This window comes from Halictus rubicundus, chromosome 4 (assembly GCF_050948215.1).
Source record: "Halictus rubicundus isolate RS-2024b chromosome 4, iyHalRubi1_principal, whole genome shotgun sequence".
In the NCBI taxonomy this organism is placed as follows: domain Eukaryota; kingdom Metazoa; phylum Arthropoda; class Insecta; order Hymenoptera; family Halictidae; genus Halictus; species Halictus rubicundus.
Window position 1 is genome coordinate 3,071,484 of NC_135152.1, and position 23,880 is coordinate 3,095,363.

Here is a 23,880-nt window from a genome sequence, read left to right on the forward strand (position 1 = left end):
CGAAGTCACTGTTGTATCGATTCCAAGTTGTCCAGAAGACTATCGTCGTTGTGATCTGGTAGACAGAATTGATCGACGGAACCGGGTTCGACGTCGAGCCATTCGAGACCTCGAGTCCGGATTCCGTTGCCTTTCGTTCTCTAACGTATAACTCTTCTGATTCGTTTCTGTCTCGTGTTGTCGCAGGTGTACGTGTGCGAGGAGTGCGGTCACACGACGCAAGAGCCGGAGGTACACTACCTGCACCTGAAGGACAAACACCCGTACAGTCCGGCGTTGCTCAAGTTCTACGACAAGCGACACTTCAAGTTCACCAACAGCAACTTCGCCAACATGTTGCTCCAGGTGCGCACGTAGACTCCGTCTAGAGTAAACGGTGTTAGGAGACTGTTTAGCACACGCACGACGTTCGTCGGTTAGCCTCGATGCGCGCGACACCATCGGGTTTGTCCGAGCTTGGAACGAGAGTAAGAGAGTAAGAGAGGGTGGGACAGATGCGAACGTCGCGAGTCAGGGGTAGGTCGGGGGTGTAGCTAGAGAAGAGCGCACGGGACCACCAGAGTATGTAGTTGCTCGCGTCGAGGACTTGTTAGAGGAAACGAGAGAAAAAGACAAGAGAGAAACGGAATGAGAGAGCACAGCGTAGAAAGATAAAGTCGAGACGATGACGAACAGAGAGGTAAGACCACGGAATTGTTCTTGGTCGTGTAACTCTTCAGGGTGGCCTGTTGCAACGGGAGTCGGGGAACACGGAGAGCTGCGGAAAGACTGCCTCGAAGAGCCTCGAACCGCCCCTCCAGCGAGCCACGAAGTTGTTGCATTTGAGCCGAGCATCCAGCTTCTGATGAACAGACGCCGCCCCCGGCCACGCCATCGGAGAACCGACGAGGGAAGCTCTGCCACACTCCATTCGTCGACGGAGGATGGGTGCATCTGGATGGGTGCGTGTGTGCGAACACGTCGCGCGAAAAGTACCTGCACGTGGCTACCCTTCGTCCCGGTGACGCGCGGACTTCATCGAGAGCACGGGAATCCTCGATGGGGCGCGATCGACTCGCGAACGGCACCCTTGCGCGCTGCGTTTCACCGAGGATGCGTTCCGGCCGAGGACACCGACAGGTCCTCTCTGAGTTGCATCTCTAATTTATTCGACGGACAAATCACCGCGTTCCGACGCATCCTGGCGTTGTTTCAGCGTCCAATGTAGGACACATCCACGGCGGACTCTTAATCGAGAGGGCTTTTTCCGGTTCGTTTCGCTCGCGGTACTCGTTATCCACGATCGTGCTTAATTTATTAAAGTTTTTCGCGTCGCGCACGGGCCTGTGTATGCGTCGAGGGACCGTCGCAAGGTTCGTCACCAAGCATTTCTCGAGAAAAGACGAATCAACCGATTAACAGGTCGATCGAGTACACGCGTTCCTTCCCGCGTTACTTTCTACCGATTCTCGGTAGCTGTGTATGTATGTATGTATAGGTACGTACACGTACATGTGTAGAGACTAGGCTATTTAGGTTAATGACGGAAATTGTCTGGCAAGGGAACCGCGCGCGCGCGATCATTCGTCGCTTATCGCGTGCTCTCTGAACGGGTTTAAAGGTTTCTATCTTCCGCGTGCTCGGACGCCGAATCGACGTTCGTTTTTCAACCATCGAACAAGAGGGTAGTTTCTCGAGAGGCGAGTAAGCTGAACGCGTTGGACGTGTACGGTAGAGACCGCGACCGGATGTTGCCCCGCAACCCTTGCGAACCGCGAACAGAGCTCCAGATCGTCCGTTGATTTCTCCTATCGAATTATTCTCTCAGCGACCCCGTTGCTCTCAGCTTACACGGCTCCTTGTCCACGCTCTGAAAAAATTATACATTGATCATTTCTCGAGAACGACGAGCGGAGCGCCGGAGCCCTGGTCGCGAGCAACCAAACGCGCTACACCACCACCCGAAGACTCGGATCGAACGTTTCAGGAATGACGATAACACCTTCTCCTCGCGAAGGAGTCGGAACCGCGCGGCACGACACTTCTTTCCCGGAACGATATTTCTTTTCAAGCGATGCACGGCCAGTTACGTTGCTTTCCGATTCGGAGGGTGCGAGAACGACAGAAGCGAACGGAAGCGGTCGACGTCCAAGGTCGAACGACGTCCACCGTTTCCCGGACCAGCGTTATCGCGAGAGACAACGATTGCCCCGCGGGGCGTGGCCCACTGTCACCGAGAGCCACCAAGCCACGCCCCCTTGATTCAGGCGGTCACCTCTAGCCCTTTAGAATTACTGGATCTCGAATCGAGTTATCCGATCTTAACGTACACCGGCTCGACTACTTAATCTCGATCAGAATTGTCGATCCTTCGCAGCGCAACAACTCGAGGACCGTACGAATCGATAAGTAGACTGCAGATTCTATGCATTTATAAGAAAAATTAGTAAGAGACGTTTAAAACAGATTAAAAAGAATTTTCATTTTGCATAAAGATCCGTAGTCTATGGCAAGGGCTAAAGAAGAACAAGTCGGAGCGGCAAGATTGTCCTCGCGGTAATCACGGTCCACATTGTTTTCTCCCCCCACACCCACGTCGCGCGTCGATCGTTGTGTTCCTCGTTGACTGACGCGTTCGAGGAACACACCGCGGAGATTCTTCTTTTGTAATTAATAGACGCCTATCTTGTACGCACCTTGGGAAATCTGTGATATGATAAGACACGTTCTACTTTTTTTTTTTTTGTTTATTTGTTTCGTCACTCGCTCCTCCGCGCACGAGATTTCGCTTCTTGCACACGTTGGTTCTATCACGGGGGTCATGCACCGACACACGGTGGAGCGAGAGATTTTACACGCGCGGACACATACACGTACGTACACACTTTCGTGCGTACAGCGACACGCAGTTTTGTTCTATCGCAACCAATTAGAGTTGGACGCATCGTACCGGAGTCGTTTCGAATCTTTTTTTTAGAATAAATTTGCGAGTCGCTGTGCGCGCGCGTTCACACGCAACCTCGAGAATTCTGAGCCCTCGACCGCCTGGAATTCTCGAAACCGATAGCCGTCGTAGAACTCGCTGCGAGCGAAGCCTCGGACGGTGCTAATTAGTTTGGAAAAGATTCGATCACTTTGAAGAATCGGCGGTCGAGGATACGCGGACACACGAACACGGACATAAAACACAGACACAATGGGGTTTCGTGCAATTCTACGGTGGTAGGACATATTTTTAGTTGGGGGCGACACGTGGGGAATCGGTTCGCGACGCGATCCAGTCGCCGGAGAAGTGGAAAACCGAGAGGGGCCGAGTCCTCGTCGGGGGGGCAAGGACTCGCGATCCCATAAGCGAGCGCATAAGCAAATATCCCGGTTGTATAGTTATCGATCGCGGCGATACGAAGCTGGGCAAGCCGAATTAGCGTTCGCGCAAACGGGTAATCGCGATAATTGTAGCGGCGAATCGGGTGCTGAGCGTGAAACAAACGATCGACCACATCACGAATCCCCTTTCAGGTCGATCGCTGCGCTCGAGACGCGTCCTCGAGCTGTCTCGAATTCGTAGCAACGCGATCCAGATGGATCCGCGTTATTAACACTTTAGCTACCGGAAGCCTACCAATAGACTGTGCGCTACGTCTAAAAGAAGTTCGATCATTTTTCTGCCAAGTATTAACTCATGTACGGTGGACGCTTTTGACGATTTGGTAGCGGACGTAGCTCGATACCGATGATTCACGTACGATCCACGTTTTCTTTTGAAATATGTTCGACCCAATACGAATAGATATTATCAATGACTAAATCAAATACTATAGTAAATTTACGAATGAAGCGGCTGTCTCTGTCGAAAGATTTATCGGGAAATCCTTAGCTATTGACGATCGATTGTTCAACGAATAATAAAACTTATCGTAGGTAGCTCAAGTGTTAACGTCTCCGCGATTCGAACGACGAACAGATCATCGAGATCATCGAACCGTTTAGGAATGTATATTTGGAACCGCGAAGAGCTGTATTTCGCGCCAAGCTCCACGCGGTGGTTGTAAATAGTAGTTCTGTTTGTAGCTAGGCGTAGATCAATTAGGGTAGGCTAAGTCGAAATCTTGTCGCGAGCTTTCGACACGCGAAGGCGACCAGATCGCGCGAAATTTGTACATAGTTGTAACGTTAATCCGGTTGCGCGAGATAAAACAGATCTTGATCCCCGATTCGTATCGGTACCTTCTTTATTTTGTTCTCTCATTCCTTTGTTTTCGCGTCGATAACGCGCGCCGAACTTTGTACAGCGATCGCGTAAAAGAGAATGCGGACTCTTTCGCGTACACTCCGTTGGCAATACTCAAGAACAATGGTACTAACTCGTCGCAATCTGTTCACCGTCGGATAATATTTTATAGCTAATATTATTTTATTATTATATTATATTATATTATATTATATTATATATATAAATATTATATGTATTATTGTCACGATGATTTCTATCATGATCTTATTTAATTTACGTCCAGTATTGTCTCAAGCAGTAGCACCTAGATGTTTTTATTATCATGAGTAATCGAGAATCCCGCATTTATACCTGCTATCGCTCCACATCAATATTCACCAAGATAAAAAAACAAACGATCTATTCTCCACGAACTCTCTATCATTCGCTAGTACTATTGCAATTTATTAATATTATATTATTATCGTTATCGCTGCTCGATTAATTGATTCTGGTTATTGATAAATATATATACATATATATATTTATACATATGTATACATAGAAGAGATATGTATATCGTCGTTAATTCCTCGTCAGTAAAAACGACCTCCTTTTCCGTCTGTTGCGTGGAGGAACGAGTCGGCATCGCGCGTTCGTGTCGATTCGAGAATGACTGTCGCGAGAGCGTTCCACGTGTACGTATGTTTTTTTTTGTCTACGTGTATGTGTATACCTGAGTGCAACAGAGATGCACCACCGTCTAGCACGACTGTCCAATATACTGTGTATATCGTATACTTTTCTGATTTCGGAGAGAGACATGAAAATTTCAAGCAACCGTTGTCCGGATGTCGATCCATCTGTTAGCCCGGTCGTCATCGATCCCGATGCTCACCGTAAAGAAACGCGGATACGCACCGTCTGTATATGTAGAAATTGAAAAGACAATAAATAAAATGCTATTACGTACAACCGCGCGATCCTGTCCGCTCGTTTGCCACATACTTTTCTTAAAAATAAATTCCGAGATTATATTAACTTATTCGGCACCGGTAAGCGTACCAACGCAAGGCTATGCAGCTACCAGATCCTCTTAATTTTCCAAATTCTGGAGTTGCAACCTCGACAGGACTCTTCGACGCTTGACAACAAATCGGTAGGTGTAGGATAAAAAAGGTAATCCAAACGGTTCTGCATAAATATATATATATGTGTATTTTCGAGTATCGAATCGCATGTTTTACTATTCGCTGTGATGTTCTTACTTCCACTGTCTAGTTGCATTAATAGAATGCAATCTACAGTGTCACCGAATCCTTCGAGGCGAGAGTCTGTAAACGGCGAATCGCAAACCGGGCTTCCTCGATGATCGGCTCCTAACGAGGGCGGAGAAAACGTCGACGGAACGGGTCCGTCGGTTTGTATCGGTCAGGAAAGTCGTCGATCGGCGCGCTCGCTCAGCTGCAATTGCAAAATGATAAAGAGACAGACAGAGTGCTACACTGCTACGGTTAAACTACTACTCCAGGATGCGTTTTATCTGCAACAGAGAATGACGCTGTTTTGATGATGCTGATTCCCACGGGGCAGAGGCGGGACGTGCGAGTTATAAACGGTGGGGTTAGATCGCACAGTATGCGATCGATCTCTGTGCGCTCGATCACCGCGCGACGCTCCAGCTTTTCGTTTTCGGTTTTTCTTTTATTTTCGTTTGTTTATCAGCGATCGTTGGTGCGGCTCGTGGAAACAACGAGAACGGGAGTCTCGTGGCGCCGACGTCTGGCCCACGATTCGAGCGCTTCGTCAACGGTAACGCAGGTGTTCGCGTGTTTTTGTTTTTGTCTTTTTTTGTTTTGTTAGTTACTCACTGATCATCACAGAGCTGAACGACATGTGTCTGGGCTGAACAGGCGGCGCCTTCGTCGGTGCTGTATCCTTTCGGCTTGGCGGCGACTTGTCGTCGTTACCGACAAGGCTTTTCACCTGTGAAACGAAAGAACACCATCTCGAGACTCGTATCGCTTCGCAGTTCCTCGACCAGAAAGAGAGGAGCTAAGAAGAATCACCTGTTCGTCGATCGCGTTGAACTGCCACTTCCACGTGTGATTGTAGAGGAACGGTCGGTGATCGAATCTGTTGTCATCGGGACTGTAAGTCTCCGCGTGACAGGACGGCGTCAGGATGGTCATCTTGTGTCGATTAATCGCGTAACACCTGTAAAAGTGTTTCACTTTCTCTGCCACCTGCAACACGGAAACCACCGTATCATTCGACCAACGTTAACGTTCTACCATAGGATTCGATGGTTGCGGCGATTATTACTTCTTCCGGAGAACTTTTGTCCCACGTGTGGATGAGTTTACAGAACATGGAGAACGGGCCGGCGCACTCTTGCTTTCTCAAACGACCAAAGGTACCGAGCTCCTTGTACGTCATGCCCATGTCCACTTCGTCGAGCTGTGAGAGTTGTCCGCCTTGAAGAGGCTCCAGCTCAGCGGTCGGCGGCGCGTCCAGAATCCTATCCAGCGCCGATATCGAATACTTTCTCCTGGAAGGATAGAATCGAACAATTACTTGGTCGTTACAGTCGTACAATATCGTAACGCGTAGCGCTAACCTGAAATAACTGAGGAACGATTTCAGGTCGTTCTTCGCGATCCCGCCTATCGGATTGATGTCCGCGCTGCTGCAATCGTATTTGGTGAAGTATCCCCGAAGAGCTTCGTCGACGTTGCTACTGCCCAGCACGAGCAAACCGCCGGGTCGACCTCTCACCCACAGCATCAGTTGCGCGAACAGGTAAGCGATCACCATTCTCAAACGCGCCTTTCGAAAGAATGACAAACGATGCAACCAACCGATTCTCATATCCGATTTGTCTAACCAACCAACTGACTTGTATGTTTTGCAGAGCCAGATTCTCTCTCGGAGATCCACCCTGGACCTTGAACCTCGGCACCAGCTTGGTCACCTGCTGGAATATGGTCAGAATAGCCGAAACCGCCGCGTCGATCACTATTGTCTGATGGTAAGAGCCGATCTGACTGGCCAACTCCGCGGCTCGCGCTTTCGTCTCCGCCGACGAGTTCTCGGTACCCATGTAGCACGTGACGAGGATCGTGTTGCACAGCTGCTTCGGATCCGTCGGCACGTACTCGCAGTCGCCGACGATCTTCCGGATGTCCGATAGCACCTGGGTATCTTTTCAAAATTTTTGTTTGCTCAGTGCTGCCGTTGCGTGTACGGATCACGTGGATGTATAGTAACTGGCAGGTATACCTCCTTTCTTCACAGAGTCCACGATCATGTCGCACATGGAGTACACCATACACGCCGACGAGGCAGAGTCGACTCCACCGCTCAAGGGTAAGAAGAATCCACCCTGGCACGAACGCCTGTGAAATGAATTGGTAATGAATCGCGTGTGCGCCGATTCGAAACGAACAGAAGAAGGAAGAAAGTCGAAGAACCTGAGGTAATCCCACAGCCAGCAAGCTGGCGCCATAGATATCTCCTCTTCCGGCGTGTGATGGACAAGCTTCTTCATCACGTGGTCGTTCTCGTAGGGGCCCAAGTCGACGTCAATCGGTCGATCGGGTGGCTTTGAGATCAGGCTGTCGGAAGTCAGAGCGAAATTCGCTCTGATGCGCGGATAGCTCGGCGCTTTCGCAGCGGTGTGGGAACGCGACCTGATGCTGCTCCTGTAACTCCTAGTACACACGCGTCGCGTTTCAATGCTTTCGATCGATTTTCGATCGTTTCGGGAAACTCGAAACTACGGGAGCGCCTCGACAACTGTCCCGTCTCCGTGAATTCCTGTAAAGGGAACTGTGCTTTGACACGGACGCGGAGCTTGCGATAGTTGTCGAGGCGTTACCGTACCGTAGTTATAGAAAACCTTATGTCTTCCAGATCGAAAGTGGCGACCACCACTTCCACTTCGTCCAAGCTAAACTGTTTGCCGCGCTTCAGGATCTGTCCGTTCAGGGTGACGGAGGATCCTCCGTTGAAGTATATTCTGCCGCCGTCGCAGCCACGCAGATTGCTGAACATGTAACAGCCGCCAGACTTGAAGGTGGCGCTCTTCACCAGGTCCACGGTCACGTATCCTTTTCGAAGCTCGAAATACGAGCCGCTGCCTACGCGACAGAACAGATCGGAGACGATGTTAAATCGCACGATCGACAATGGAGAAAAGCGTGTATACCATTCGCGATGATCTCGCCACCGTCCAGGCTCATGGGGATGTGGGTGCTCATAGGGTTCCAGAGCTCCTCGCAGATCTCGAAGCCCACGCAAGTGTCCTTCGTGGAGATGAGTGCGTCCCCGAACGGCACCGCTTCTTGCCTCGTTACCTGACAGATCATTCGCGGCAGGTAGTAGTTCTCCACGGTGCGTTCCTGCACGAGACGATGCAAGTTTCCTTGTTAAGAATGTATCGCACTACATGGACTCATTTTCTTTTAGATGTTTAACGCTTCGAGCACCACGTACCCGGAGATTTCTTGGACTCTCCAAGATCAACAGGCAATAGCAGAAATTGAAACGGTCGGCACGTGGAGCACGAGGCGTTGAGGTGGCCGGCGGGCATTTGGCCTTGACTGTCATGCTATGTTATGCTGTGCCTTTTTTTCTAGACATTTTACGTCTTAAATAAGTAAGCACAGGTAACCCTCCTATAGCACGGTAGATAGGTTCCTAAGAAAATGCCGTGTTGTATGAGACCCAGACCCAGTACAAAAAGGGGGGTTACGTACAGGTAGCGAAACCGTGTTGTAGGAGGGTTACCTGTAAGCAATTAAAAATGAATACCACCGTGTTTGTACATGTCTTTGCTACGTCTGTCCAGAGCCTTTTTGACGATACGAACACTAAATCTCTCGAAATTAAGAGAATCTCTCTGCGGCAGCCATCTTGTGACGTCATACTTGCTTCAGAAAGCGAGATTTCTGCCGAATATTACAAATCACTCCACGATGAGGTAGAAGTTCGCAATTTGGGCTCTGGACAGACGTAGATTGGACTTTTAGGAAACACAAGTGACCACTTTTAAACTGCTCATTGCAATATTGAAGCGTCAATTTGTCAAGATTTTGACCCTTGCAAGTTCATATACGTATATTGCAGAGAGATTCTCTTCATTTCGAGAGATTTAGTGTTCGCATCGAAAAAAAAGGCTCTGGACAGACGTAGCAAAGACATGTACAAACACGGTGGTATGCATTTTTAATTGATTACTTATAATACTTATAAAGGCACAGCGTAACATAGCGTGACAGTCGAGGCCAAATGCCTGCCGGCCCCCTTAAGTATATTTCCGTGAACATGAACGGCGACCTTTGTCCAAGCGGAGAACCACCTGGATTCCCGATAATTCCCGTCCTCGCATACTTGCATCTTCGGTCTGATCAGCAGGATGCGCCGATTCAGGAAGACCACTCTGCAATTGTAGATGACGTTCTTGTGCATGACCGGCATGCCGACGTCTACCAGAATGTCTTCGGCGACAGGCGACTCCAGGATCGTCGCGAGCACTTCCCAGCTGTGCAGCAGAGTGTCCGACTCGTAGAAGTGGTCCTCGCAACTGTAACCGCTGTCGAAACAGATCGCTCGTTTCAATCATCGTTATACTGTTTCCCCTGTCTAGAACCAACGAAGACAAAGACGGCGATCACTCACCATATTTCCAGTTCCGGGCCGCTTCTGTACGTAGCGCCGGCGTCCTTAGCCTCCTGAATGCTCTGCAAGATCCTTCTGCAGTTCCCGTTGAAGTCCAACGCCCATTGGTTCAGGGTGCAGACCGCCACCGTCACCGTGCGACCCATGATTCCAGGATTTCCGTCGACGAGAACGTTGTTAAAGGCTGCGTACCGCCTGAACACAAAAAGCGAATACCGCGAAACTGTAGGGATCCAAGGTTAGAATTGAATCGCGATCAAGATTCCCCGCGAGCAGAGAACAGTTGTCCGACTTGCTGATCGATCCTCAGCCTTCGAAGTATCGCTCGGAAGCATCGATCGGCGCGGCGGACGTAATAACCGTGGCACAGACGGTGTTCGCGGGTCCGCTTCGACGAACGTTGATTGATCAATAATTTTCAGTACCAGGAGTACGATAGAAAGAGAGACAGACGGAAGGCAAATCACCCGAGACCCTGGGGTTCGTGCAACCACGCGAAGGCACGTCTGCGAATCCGCGAAGGAAATTGCTAGGAAATTCCTTCGAATCAACGGGAGTTTCGCGACACGAGCATTCTTTCGTTCCCCTGGAACGCCCGCACAACAACTTCACAGTAATTTTCTTAATAAAATCTAGCCTGGAACCTCGACCATTTCGCAGGTCGCGCGAACCCTGGTCAAAATCGATTTATTCAAATATCTCGATTTCTAAATCTGGACGAAGAATCGCGTCGCTTTCGGCGGCAAGGGAACATCGACAACCTTGAAATCACGGAAAACATGACCTTGGAGCAATCCGTTCGCCTATGCGTTCCTTCAGCGTGTTTTCTTATCGTTGAAAACAAGCGGGATGTACAAATTTGCGAAAGCACCGCTGAAATCAGGGAAAGAGAATAATCGCTGAAGATTAATCCTCGAATTTCGCGATCGGTAGTACGTCGAGGGGCGGAGGGAGGGAGAGGGTGAAGTGAGGGAAAAGATCGATAAGCGAACGCGTCGCGATATGTACATCTGGCTGCGTGAGCAAAGTCCGAAGGGGCCGGGGGTAAGAGGACGAGTCACGAGAAACGAGAGGGCAACAAACAACCATGACTCGACTGGCCCCGCCCACGCGGCGGGTTCTCCCGTCGTGGTCGTCGGGTAATCGACGGGTCGGCGCGGCATCGGGAATCGTTTTCGTTTCCTGCTGGCAGTGTTCGTCGGTCGATCCATCGAGCCGCGCCGCGCCGCGCAGGAGGAACCGAAGGGGTTCGATCGCGATTATGCGCGCTTGAGCGAGCCTCCGGATCGAGTTGGGACACTGTCGACCCGCTGCCAGCGACAGATCGTCGCGAGAATGAGAAGCGCGACAGCAACCTGTGTTCTGGACGGTCGAATCCTCGCGGATGCCTCTGCCGATCGAACGAACCGAGAGGAGAGGCTCGACGATGACGCGACGAAGAAGGAGGCCGCAACGGATGTGAGCAACGACGAGGAGACGAAACCGAAGGACGAGGAAGCCGAAGAGGACGACAGATAACGAAAAATGACCGACCTCGTGGCAGCCAGCAGGGTCAAGGAACTTCAGGCCATCCTCTTCCCGGTTCAACCGATCCCTGGTGAGATCCACCTCCACACCCCCCCCCCCCTTTCGAAGTTGTTCTCATTTTAACCAGTTAATTGCGGAGTTTAATTTTAAAAATCTCTGACGAGACGCGGAATGAAAATCGAGACGGGTATACACGTCGAACGCAGGCCAAGTGCCGCTATTATAAGTTTTACCAAAAAAAGTAAAGCAAAATGAGAAAGAATTACATTTTTATTCGATAAGAAATTAACAATTCATTAACGTCAACCGCACCGCAATAGAGTTTTGGATTGACGTGTACACACGTCGAACGCGCTTAACACGTTGACTGCCATGTCACCCGTATGTGGGTGATGGAATTATTTGTCCAGGTTTTAAGGTGAATTTTTATGTTAATACATTCATTGTATCAAATTTGATTAGGATCTGTAAAATGCAAGAAAGTTGGAGGACTAAATATCATACATTTAATGTTTTTTCAATTTTTATTTCATTGAATAACTTACTTTAAGTTTATGCAATTTTTGAGGTCACTAGTTTGGCAGTCAAGGTGTTAACTGGTTAAAAAGTGCAAGAATCAATATAATTTATCGAACTTTGATCGACGACGGGACGAACGTGTTTTTTGTCACAGGCGGCGCGCTGGCGAACTTCCAGCGGCTCCAGGAGTTGCAACTGTTGCAGCTGGGACGGTACGAGGTGCAACGACGGGAATCCGAGTTTCTGCAATTCTCGGCGCCGTTTCGCATCAGGGACGATCAACTGGCGAAGGAGAGCCTTCGAACCGCCTTGGACACTCGATGCACGATCGACGGAATCACTCAGGAGGCTGCGAGGTGGCCCACGGAGTGTCAGGTGAATGAACTTTCTTCCCGACCTTGGTTTTCCCAGACTCTGAAGTTGAAGTTCTTTTTCTTTTCTTCTTACAAACAGGTGCTATCGGAAAGAGTGCGACACATAGAACAAGTCTCAACCGTCCCGGAACCGTTCTACCTGCCAACCGGAAAAGAGCCGCGGCCGAAGCCGCTTTCGGACGAGTTCGGAACGGTGGTGTTTCGCTACTATCCGACCAGTATCACGAATTACGTGAGCGCGATCGCATTTTTTCTTGCTTAGCAAATTCTACGCGGCAGCAGCAATTTTGACAAGGATCGGCGCTAACAGTTCAGCAGGTCCTGCGTGGGCGGAAGCACAGTTCTACCGTTCTCGGCAGAGTTTCCGGCGGAAACGATCGGGTTGCCGAGCGATCAGAGAGCGGTCGTCGACACCGACAGCAGCCTCTTCCTCCTGGCCAGAACGTCCGAGGCCGCGGAGAACAGCACGGACCTTCGGTTCGAGTCACGCTTCGAATCCGGAAACCTGTGCAAAGTCGTCAAGATCACCGACACCTACTACCAGCTCTACCTCAGGAAGGATCTCTACACGCAGAGGCACACGCAATGGTACTATTTCAGGATATCGAACACGAGGAGCAGAACCACCTACAGGTCAGGCTAGCTTCCTGTTTTCGAAAAGTTTCCGAGAGGTCGGTTACCCCTGAAATCTAGAACCTCGTTCGGACTACGTACACTGGCTCACGAAAGTATTCGAACGTCCTTTAAAACGGTATAACCTCTTTTTAACCCTTAGCGCTCCGTTGGCTTCGCTACGGAGACATTTGTCATTTGTTCCCTAACACCGAAGGCTCCGCTGCGGAGCCAAATGTTTTTAGCATACGTTATCGTCGGCGCTGACAATTGTTACCTGTAGTTAAAACATGCTGAGTCTGTACCATTACGATTAAACCATTTTTTCACCTTTTCTATGATTAGCAACATGGAGAAAAATAAATATTATGATGAGAATTTAGAGCTGAGTGATACTGAAGACGTATTTGATTTTGAAGAGTTAAGGGGTTGTATACAGTCAAGAGGCCCAAAAAAAGCGATTTTTTAAGAATTTTTCCTAAGAAGATTTTTACATTTATTAATGTAAAAATTCGTACACATATTATGGTAACTTTTAACTGTATTTTAACATTTTTTATTTGTAAAAATAATAATTTTGAAAGCTGCTACAGCTGGTCTCCAGGAGCTCCTCTCGCCTTGCGGTGACCACGATATCTCTGGACAGGATCATCTAAAATGAAAAAACCAAACGGATTTCGTTAAAGTAATGAATAATCTTGTAACTAATCGAAGATTTTTTCTCACCGATGAATATTTCTTTTTTTTTATAAACAATTTAAGGCCAAAATTTTGGTGAAAAATCGATTTTTTTTGGAGAAGCCGCCATTTTATCAAAAAATTTTATTTTGCTTATTCCTTCGATTAATTACAAGATTATACATTACTTTAACGAAATCCGTATGGTTTTTTCATTTTAAATGATCCAGCCCAGAGATATCGTGGCTTTTTTTGAGAGGAGCTCCTGGAGATCAGCTATAGCAGTTTTAAAAATTATTATTTTCACAAATAAAAAATGTTAAAATACAGTTAAAAGTTACCATAATATGTGTACAAATTTTTACATTAATAAATGTAAAAGTCTTTTCAGGAAAAATTCTTAAAAAATCGCTTTTTTTGGGCCTCCTGACTGTATATAACCCCTTAAAAGACATTGTGGAAGACAATGTTGGTTATGATTCTGACACTTCAAGTAGTAGTAGCGAAATTATACTACCAAAGAGACGAAGAATGAGAATTATTGAAAGTGAAAGCAAAGATTCGTTACAAGACTTAGATGAATGGCGTGATGTTACGGAAGTATTACATATTCCAGATAGAATACCTTTTAGTGTATTGCCACAGGTCATTGGACCACAAGTTCCTACAAATATTAAACAGCCGATACAAAATTTTAAATTATTTTTCACGGACGAATTGGTAAATGAAATTATAAAAGAAACCAACGATTACGCAGAAAATGTTCTAAACTTGAAAGAAATATCTAGTAACTCTATTTGGCAAAAATGTGCCGGATTTGCTGGTAGGCAGTACTCGAGAAACGCGCGGAGCGCTAAGGGTTAAATTGTACCAAACGACCTGACTTTTTTGGGGCAATTAGAAGAATTGGTTTTCCAAACGACGTGCAAAAAAAATTTTGAAAAAATTGCGATTGGTGAGAATTACATGAGAAAATAAAAATGGCACTTTTTACAAGATTTTTTCTCTGAGCCTTTAATGAAAATTTAAAATACGCGTTTTGTAGATCTATTTCATCGATATCGATTAACATACGCACCAGCTGCAAATAGTTGTAAGTGGTGAAAATCATAGTTTTTCACGACTTTCGGTCAGTTTTTGCTTGAAATCCACAGATTCCAACATCTTTCGATGCGTGCCGTTTTTATTTGCGTCAACCGATTTCGGTGAAATTTTCAGTATGTGTATAACCACCGTAGGATCTACGAAACGCATATTTTACATTTTCATTACAGGCTCAAATAAAAAAGTTTTGGAAAGTGCCTTTTTTATTAGCTCTTATAATTCCAAGCAATTGCAATTTTTTCAAAATCTTTTTTGCACGTCATTCGGTAAACCAATTCTTCCAATTGCTGAAAAAAAGTCAGGTCGTTCGGTCCAATTTGGAAAAAGTTATACTGTTCTATATGGCGTTCGAACATTTTCGTGAGCCAGTGTATGTTTCATGCTAACGTTGAAACTCGTAGAGCCGTGAAATGAAAGTTGAAGTATTAACTCTTTGCACTCGACTGTCTCCTCCGAGACGTGACTAAATACGACTATAATTGAAAACCATTTCCACAGCAAACTAAATCCCTTTGTGTTTAATAACTTGGTAAATGTTCTAAGCGAGGCGCGAGTAGATACATCGCAAAGGGTTAAACGATCAACGAACGGACGAGCACGGACGAACGTGTTAGGATCGTTCAACGATTGCAGGTTGTCGATCGTGAATCTTTGCAAAGAGGAAAGCCTGTACAACGAGGGTCTACGACCGCTATTGTACTCGACCGAGGACGCCAAGAAGAGAGCCGTGGGGTGGAGGAGATGCGGCGACAATATCGCTTATTATAGGAACGACTCGTCGTACGTTAGCATGGAAATATAGTTAATGTCGTACGCTACATGTCCTGTCTTCCAACGCGCCAGGGTTTATTGTTCTTCGAATCGATTTCCAGAAGCGACGAGGAGAAGGAGAAGCACACGCTAACGTTCAACGTTTCCTTCCCTCACGACAGAGACACCGTTTACCTGGCTCATTGTTATCCGTACACGTACACCGATTTGCAGGAGTACTTGGCCAAGTTGGTGGCCGATCCCGTAAAAACGAGGTTCACCAAGCTCGGACTACTATGCCGAACCCTGGCCGGGAACGGGGTCTATTATTTAACAATCACTGCCCCCACCTACGACGAAGAGGTGCGAAGGAAACGAGGTATCGTGATCACCGCGAGGGTACACCCGGGAGAGACACCTTCCAGTTGGACGATGAAAGGGATCATCGACTTCTTGACCGGGGAATCGGACCAAGCCAAGGTAACCAACTCGCGAAACCCTAATTGTATCGTTGTCCCCGTTGGACATTCTCGTATTAGCGCTAGACAACTATTTAAGGGCCCGGTCTTGGTAGATTCGCGATAAGGTAGAGTGACCACGTTACCGACAAAAATAGGCGAAAAATGGTTTCAAGTGCCTCAACTTTTCGTCCCTATATGAAAATATTTTTCGCTAAGAAAGGGCTCGTTCGAAAGAGGAAGGTTCAATCTAGCGCGCGCTGGTCATGAGCTGACGAGATTATGCAGATATTTGGTAATATAAGCGATAGAAGTAGGCCAAAAATTGACGATGCGCGTGCCGTGGAATGCAAACATTTTTATGCCATTGGATGAGTTTTCTGGGTCAAATCGAGAGCAGCGAGAGAAACAAAGCCAAAAACTTGAAGCACGTTTCTAGCGTCAGAATTCATAATATCGATAATACAGAGCAAAATATGTGACAAGTTTAGTCACCGACCTAACACCCGCCGCACAGTGTGACGAATGGGCTTTTTAGCTGGACAAAATTCTAAATCGCCTATTTTTCTATATTTATCGATTAATATGTTTACAGTTGTATAAAATATGAATAATTATTAATTTTTTACAACATTTAGTTGGTTTTTGTTAATTAAACAATATATTTTAAGTGATTTATAATTAAATATAAAATACAACAAAGTTAGTAATGGACCTATGTAACACAGAATGATTTAACAAGTACTAGATATTATCAAAGAAGACGTCATTTTTAATTATGGACAAAAAGAATGTAATTTTGGAAAAATTATAGTAAATGTTACTTTATGGAGATTCAGACATATTCTAACGGGAAAGAATTATTCTTTGGTTTAGTATAAGCTTATGTTGTTTATACCAATTTGTTTAGAATAATCTAAAAATTTGTATTTTCTATTTAAACTTTTCATAATTTTTGTAAGGGATGAAATGTTTTGATTCAACGTACCTGATTATATCTAAGGAAGATTTTGTTATAACGTTTTCGCGTATAAAGTAATAACGTAACAAATAAAACACTAACAATAATCACAGTAATTATAGCAATAACAATAAAACAACAACAACAATATAAATAACGAAACTGAAAGATATAAGAAAAACGCAAGGGAGATGTACACTGCACGCTGATCGCTCTCAGACTGAAGAAACGAATTTTCATACGAAGAAAGTTCAGAGGAAAACTCGGGGATCTTATCATTGTTTATTCCTTCAATATACAATGAATGAGACCATTCCATAGGTTTCAACGAGTAGGCTAAACAAACCTCTAACAATAAGTGGCGACGGCAATCGGCATCGGCTGCGTTCGAAACGCCCGGCCCGAGCTATGATTGTCACGAGCGTGTACGTAAAACGACGTAACTTCATTGTAAAAATTAGTATAGTTCTGCAACGTTCTGCAAGACAATTTTGGTATTAAAATAAAGTAGAGAATCTCTACTTTATTATATGTAAAAATCATCGCGTGGAGCGACGTGGCGCATATACTAATTTATTAACGAAGAGTAGTAACATGGGCGTTTCTGTGGAAAAATAAGTACCGTCTTTGACACTTAATTTACAAAAATAGAGGAATGTTATCGATAATTTGGAATTACTAAAGTGAAAATACATGTTTTGAGATGTTATAACCATCATATATATGAAATTTAAACACTCCTTAGTACATTTTAACATATTTCTAACGCGTATGGAAATGTGCCCATTCATTTATAGGTTAGGTGTTCGTCTTTTAGGTGACGTTTACACGCTCTGTAAACATACAACAAAAGAATGTTAAGTTTTAATATTCAAGGGTTTTAATACATGGTTATTTTAGATTATATTAGCACAGTTAGTTTTTGTTTATTTGAAAGTTAAGTTTGTCCAGCTAAAAAGGCCGTCGTCATACTGTGCGCCGCACAGTGGGCAATTTGGACAAAATCGGATTCAAAATCAAGGAACTTTCGATAGGAATGAGGTAGAGCGATGAAATTTTTTTTAAATGAAAGCTGCAACTTTGTAGAATATGGGAAAAATAGACAGATTGTGGTGTGAACGTTTGTTAACCTCGAGAAAATTCGTTAAACGCGCACAAATTCAAGAAAATTTTAGTTTTTCCAATACCACGCGCGGAAAAATTTTTTTTTAACATACTATACATCATTTTCCATAGATTTTTTCACGCTGATTTCAAATCTGGTCTCAAAATTTGTCTACGACCTCAGGATTTTGCAAAAAATAGATTTTTATGACAAAAACTAATGAAGTCATTTTTTCGTTGAAATGATTGGATGGTAATAATCTCTCTATTTTTCCCATATTTTACAAAGGTTCAGCTTTCATTTAAAAAAAATTTCATCGCTCTACCTCATTCCTATCGAATGTTCTTTGATTTTGAATCCGATTTCGTCCAAATTGCCCACTGTGCGCCGGATCAAAACCAAGACGGATCTTAAGTCTGTGTCTGAAGGCTGTGAACGGAAATTATGTAGCAGTTACCGACCTGCTGACTCTAGAGAAAAAGGAATAAGAAAATATATAATGATATTACAATGAATTGGGATAAATTCAGAGAAAGTATTGAGTCGAAACTAGATTATTTATTAGGCGACCTGCTGACTCTGAAAAAGTCACGTGACTATCCCGGGCCCTTAAGCAGCTGCGTATAGCGTAACTCTTGATCAACAATGTGCCCCCTTCTTCCTGTCGTTATTCTCGAGATACGAGTGAACACGTTTCGTCAGGCTCTTCGGGAGAGGTTCGTGTTCAAATTGGTCCCGATGTTGAACCCGGACGGCGTGATCGTCGGCAACAATCGGTGCTCCCTGTCGGGCAAGGACCTGAACAGGCAGTACAGAACCGTGATGCGGGAGAGCTACCCTTCGGTCTGGCACACGAAGCTGATGATACGACGCCTGTTGGAGGAGTGCGGCGTCGCGATATACTGCGATCTACACGCACACTCTCGAAAGCACAACGTGTTCGCGTACGGATGCGAGGGCAAGAGGGCCGGTTCGCAGACCAGACTATCCGAACAGGTGTTCCCGCTGATGCTTCACAAGAACGCGGCCGACAAGGTGAACCGACTCTCGATCCCAAACGATCACGATTATTCGCGCAGAGAGAATACGGGAAATGGCTTTTCAGTTCTCGTTCGAGAATTGCAAGTTCCACATGGAGAAAGGGAAAGAGGGGACGGGTAGGGTGGTGGTTTGGTCGATGGGAGTGCAGAACAGTTACACGATGGAAGCGTCCATGGGAGGATCGGTGATCGGATCCAGATCCGGCACTCACTTCTCCACTCAAGATTACGAGCAAATAGGGAAAGTCTTCTGCGAAACGCTGCTGGACTTCTTCGATCAGGACCCTATCAAGGTAGCTCCTCGAATCGTTCCTAATCGCGCGCTATGTTCCTCGAGTATCTGTACGATCGAAATTCGTTTCCGTTGAACCCGAAGGAAAGGCTTCGGAACAAGATCATCGGCAGATTGATGAAAGAGGGTTCGAGCGCCGAAGAGCCGACCAACATCGACCTGACCGACTACTCCAGGTACGAATACGCGCAGCTCCGTCGATTTCACGATCCGCTGCTACCGTTCGGATGATTTTGCAGCGACGAGGGCAATACATCGATCAGCTCCGACTCGGGAAAAGGAGAATTCGACTTGACGGAAGGTTTGTGGGACGGCGAGGAGGACTCCGTCGGTTCCTCGCAGTATCTTTGCGCTCCACCACCTACCCCCACGTTCGTTCCGCCACGAAGCTTCGAACTGGCGAAAAGAAGAAGCAAAAAGGGTATCGCGAGCAGCAAATCCTACTTTCAACGCAAGAGGCTATTGGTAACTCTCGTGGTTCTCATAATTCTCATAGACGCAGTCTTCGTAGCGTGTCTTTTGTCCTCGGTAGATCAACGTGTTCGTACAGTTTCCGCTAAACATAGAAATTCAGATATAAAGCGTCGGCGTTTGCTCGCAGGCCAAGAGAGCGGTGATGGATCTGCCCACTACGGATCCAGGCAGCGACCTCTGCGACCTGTCGGACTCTGCGGACGAAGGTGCGGTTACTACGACGAGAGTTTGCGAATCCGGCCATGCTGCCGCGGCTAGAGATACGGTCGCGAGCGAGGAGAAGCAGACCTCGAACGACGAGCTTCTCCTACCGGAAATAGTCAGACCATGCAGCGTGTCCTTGAGCGAAAGGTTCACCGTGAACAAGGAGAAACGTAAAACGAAAAGGAGACCGCCTTGCCTGCACCTGGTCAGGTAAATTTCAAAGTTGAATAATCGCGATCTGCCTTCGTCGCGATCGTTTGATTCGTTGGCGATTAACGTAGAGCACTGAGACATCGATCCCCGGCGCCACTGAAGAGTCAGGACATACAGATCAAGCTGAGTTCACTGAGACAACAAATATGGATGGGAGTCCCCCCCAGCGAGGACGAGACCGCCGTGAAGAGACCGGATCGTGCGTTCACCGCAGGACCGCTCAGCTGGGGAGTCTCCAGCATGGCACTGGCACGGAATCGAATGGACAGCGACGTCTTGCTCAAGTATGTTCGCGTGAAGCGTGTTGTTCGGACTAACTCTGGATTTGACACTGGTTTTTTCCAGATCGTGCACCAAGAGACTGGAATCCCTCGAGTACATGACTCGTGAAGACAGCGAGAGGAAGCTGGAGAGGAGGAGCGGGCGCAAACACGAGAAGACGTCGAGCGCAAGGACGGCGAGGACAGCGAGGACAGCGAGAGACGTCAGCCCGGAAGCGGAGGAGCAACAAAGGCGCGTCGTCGAGCGGAAGCCAAGAAAGAAGAAGTCGCGGCTCAAGTGGCAGAAGATAGTCAACTTGAGTTCGAGGGTGAAGGAGACCTGCCACGGCACGACGTCCTTCCTGACGATCAACGCGGACTCGCTGAAGCTGGTCACGGTCGAGATGCCCTCGAAACCGCAAGCCAGGCAGCACAGGGTTGAGTCTAGGAGGATGCACCGGAAGAACACCGGCGCCGCCTCCTCGAACGCGACGAAAACACCGAGCATCGCGAAACCGAAGCCGCAAACGTCGCAAACGCGTTCGCGAATACAGTTGCAGCCATTGATCGTTCCACTATGCGACAGCCTGTCGTCCGACAACGAGTCCACGGACTCTCGCAGGCAGAAGGCCTCGAAGAAGAAGCAGAAGAAGAAGAAAACGGCCGCGAAAAAGAACAAGTCGACGCCCACCGCTGGAAGAAAGAAACGCGTCGGAAGCGCGAACTTGTTGCGCAATTCCTGAATCATTTTCGCATATCTCCTCTGTGAGAAAGGCCATGCCTGAGTCTGCAACCTGAATCTTTTTTCACTCTTAAGTTTCTTCCTGTCTAATATTTATTTTTTCCGCCATTAGTGCTTCAAACATTTGACGTTGCAACGATTGTATGTTAAAATAGAGACTTCAATGTATTCTAGAATTTTTTTAGATTTTTTGAAAGCCTAGAACAGTAAACAAATTAGCCGTGAACATAAATAAACAGCATGCAGACGGTGTCGATAAAAATCATGTTGCAGGCGAAGGGTTGGTGTCTCGCTTGTTACCGACAGTACAAGGAAATCTCACAGGAAAGGATGGTTAGGTTTGCAAGAGCAAACAAATTTATCTGAATTTTGTCATAAACAATTGGAGAATTGGAGGTCGTTGACGTCCGCTTAAATGGAACTATATATTCCGATTATCTGTACGTAACATCTGAAACTCGGACGTATCCAACGACCTACAACATCATGACCTTTGTGTGACCTTGTATACAAGCCTCGAATCGAGAGACAAAGTTGAAAATCGCGGATATATCAGAGAAAACTCTGTTAAAAAATGAACCAAACTTTATTGAAAGTACTGCTTTAATCGCAAAAGCGAGAAAACAATCTGACGTATTTAATGGAATTTTTCTATACTTTTACAGTTGGGTTTGCGAACTGTATCTTACGCGAATCCTCTGCGAACTTGTACTTTTAACCGCCGCTGTACGATAATTCGCAATTCATACAAGAATTACAGAGTCCATTATGTAACAGAATTTTACGAGATAATGCGGGATGTCAACGAAACAATTAACCGGCGCATATGTATACTTACTATTTACCGTTGGTTCGATCCGCAACACGGACAAAGAGGAACAGTATCAGGGAACGAGTGAGAGCGAGAGGGAGAGAGAGAGAAAATCACAGAATGTTTGCATCCGTTTTTAGATGACCGTATCAGTGGCGCGTTCGTCGAATGGCATGCACGCAAATCGTGTCATCCACGTGCTCGTCACACACGATTGACAAATCTCCGTTCCGACCCAAACATAACCTCACAAACTGTCCGCAAATGGTGTTGATCACCTCGACTTTTTGTTTAACGTGTCTCACCGGTCGCGCGCCGCAGTTTGTCGAAACAAGCATACACTCTTCTCGCGAAACGGACAACTGTAATTCACGATAACCCTATCACCGGAGGATCGATCGAATTTATCGCGTTTTAGAGCAGTTATAAGCAGAGAGGATATGAGAGTGCTCACGCCCGGGGTTTCGGCGTTCCCGATACAGTGCTGTCCCCTGCTCTGATTTTTAGCATGGAACAGAACCTGGGCAACTTTTAGCGCGGAACAGAACCTGGGCAACGTTTAGCATGGAACAGAACCGGGGCAACTTTTAGCATGAAACAGAACGCACATCATCTTTAACCAGGATCATAACGCACAGTTTAATTGTTTTATATAAAATATGTAACTAACATATAAATCTAATATACAAGATTTCTAATTCATAGAAATTAAATATAATATTAATTGCAATGATAAGTATTTTAATTTTTTAGTTGTACGTTCTGAACATGCCCCAGAACCATTCTATGGCCATGTTCAGGACAATGACCATTTTTACTTGTTTCTTTTTTGTTTTGCCCAACACCCGCGCAAAACATGCGCAAATATTCGCAAAAGACGCGCGAAACATGCTCAAAAAAATGCGCAAAACATGTTCAAATCACTTGCAAAACATTCGCAAAAGACCCACAAATACACGCAAAACATATATTCTCCTAATACAACATTTAATTTTCTCTAATTTCAAAAATTTTACTGTTCCCAAAATTTTCGAAGACATTAATATAATTCTAATATTGAGTATTCATGTCAAGGGTGGGGAAGAAGAACACGTTGACTGTTGTAATTAATATTCTTTATTTCTCACCAAAAATAGAAGTAAAATGTAGCCGAAGACTACTGACGGTCTCCTTTCCTGGCCTGAAAGCTACTGAATGCGAAAAATGCTCGCAGGAACTTAAAAAGGAAGCCGCGCAAAGTAGAGTTGGCTAGAGCTTGAATTGTTGCTCTAATAATTCTCCTGGCTCGTGAACCGTAACACAACTCGTGAACTGTAACACGAAAACATTGAAAAAATCCAACTGAAAACTATTTGTTTGAATATTAGTATTAGCAAGGACTGAATATTCCATATATGTACTTACTTTTTACTACAGGTTTGTAATATGATTTCTCTCGTAATTTCTTCTTAAATCACTCGAATTTTGTTTAATTGTCGCGTAGCGTTAAATTATCTTCGTTCCGCTTGTGCGGCTTGTAGTTTCGTCGGTCGATAAGTTAACAACGATTGGAATTAAATCGGTTTCGCTGTCAAACATTGAAAACCTGTCGTTCTAAGCTATCTTGTGTCGCAAGAACATTTTCTTTTCAGAGGAACGAACCGTTTAGACGCGCAGCGACAAATTCTAGGCTAAAGAGTTGGACGCGAAATAATTGTGTGTTTAGTAATTAGTCCACTTCGACTACCCGGAAACTTTCTTCCTAGAAGGAAACTCGACCGATGGAATATTAGAGATAGATCGAACGAAGTCACTCCTCTTGTACACGTTCGCTCGCTGCGTTTTCTAAAGACGATTTAATAAAAGATTTTCAACATACGGCAAACACCTGACGATCGTTCTC

At 46.1% G+C, this 23,880-nt stretch overlaps 3 protein-coding genes across 7 annotated transcripts in view; 2 read left to right on the forward strand and 1 right to left on the reverse strand.

Moving 5' to 3' along the window:
* LOC143353192 (uncharacterized) overlaps nt 1-5,167 on the forward strand; it is a 70,094-nt gene extending 64,927 nt beyond the window's left edge. For all 4 annotated transcript variants that reach the window (XM_076786321.1, XM_076786322.1, XM_076786323.1 and 1 more), the window contains exon 9: nt 187-5,167. In XM_076786321.1, the coding sequence (XP_076642436.1) occupies nt 187-357 (171 nt within the window). In that variant the 3' untranslated portion in view covers nt 358-5,167. The remainder of the gene's footprint in view (nt 1-186) is intronic.
* Nucleotides 4,408-22,690, reverse strand: Nadsyn (NAD synthetase). Of its 2 annotated transcripts, none has more exons than XM_076786325.1 (14): nt 22,026-22,690; nt 9,875-10,069; nt 9,533-9,788; nt 8,403-8,595; nt 8,094-8,334; nt 7,666-7,905; nt 7,475-7,590; nt 7,092-7,396; nt 6,813-7,021; nt 6,518-6,743; nt 6,262-6,438; nt 6,064-6,178; nt 5,201-5,735; nt 4,408-5,116 (listed from the first exon to the last, which is right to left on the reverse strand). In XM_076786325.1, exons 2-13 carry the CDS (start codon nt 10,018-10,020, stop codon nt 5,707-5,709), a joined length of 2,253 nt encoding a protein of 750 aa, XP_076642440.1. In that variant the 5' UTR covers nt 10,021-10,069; nt 22,026-22,690; the 3' UTR covers nt 4,408-5,116; nt 5,201-5,706. The 2 variants fall into 2 exon arrangements, with proteins under 2 accessions (XP_076642440.1, XP_076642442.1); XM_076786327.1 differs by lacking the exon at nt 22,026-22,690 and adding an exon at nt 18,533-18,655.
* LOC143353191 (uncharacterized) lies at nt 11,200-22,019 on the forward strand. The gene is made up of 13 exons (XM_076786320.1): nt 11,200-11,471; nt 12,075-12,295; nt 12,374-12,526; nt 12,605-12,927; nt 15,322-15,468; nt 15,561-15,918; nt 18,665-18,997; nt 19,068-19,295; nt 19,379-19,470; nt 19,534-19,759; nt 19,896-20,182; nt 20,254-20,469; nt 20,531-22,019. The coding sequence occupies exons 1-13, from the start codon at nt 11,399-11,401 to the stop codon at nt 21,186-21,188; spliced, it is 3,315 nt and encodes a 1,104-aa protein (XP_076642435.1). The 5' UTR covers nt 11,200-11,398; the 3' UTR covers nt 21,189-22,019.
* Nucleotides 22,691-23,880: the final 1,190 nt, after the last annotated feature.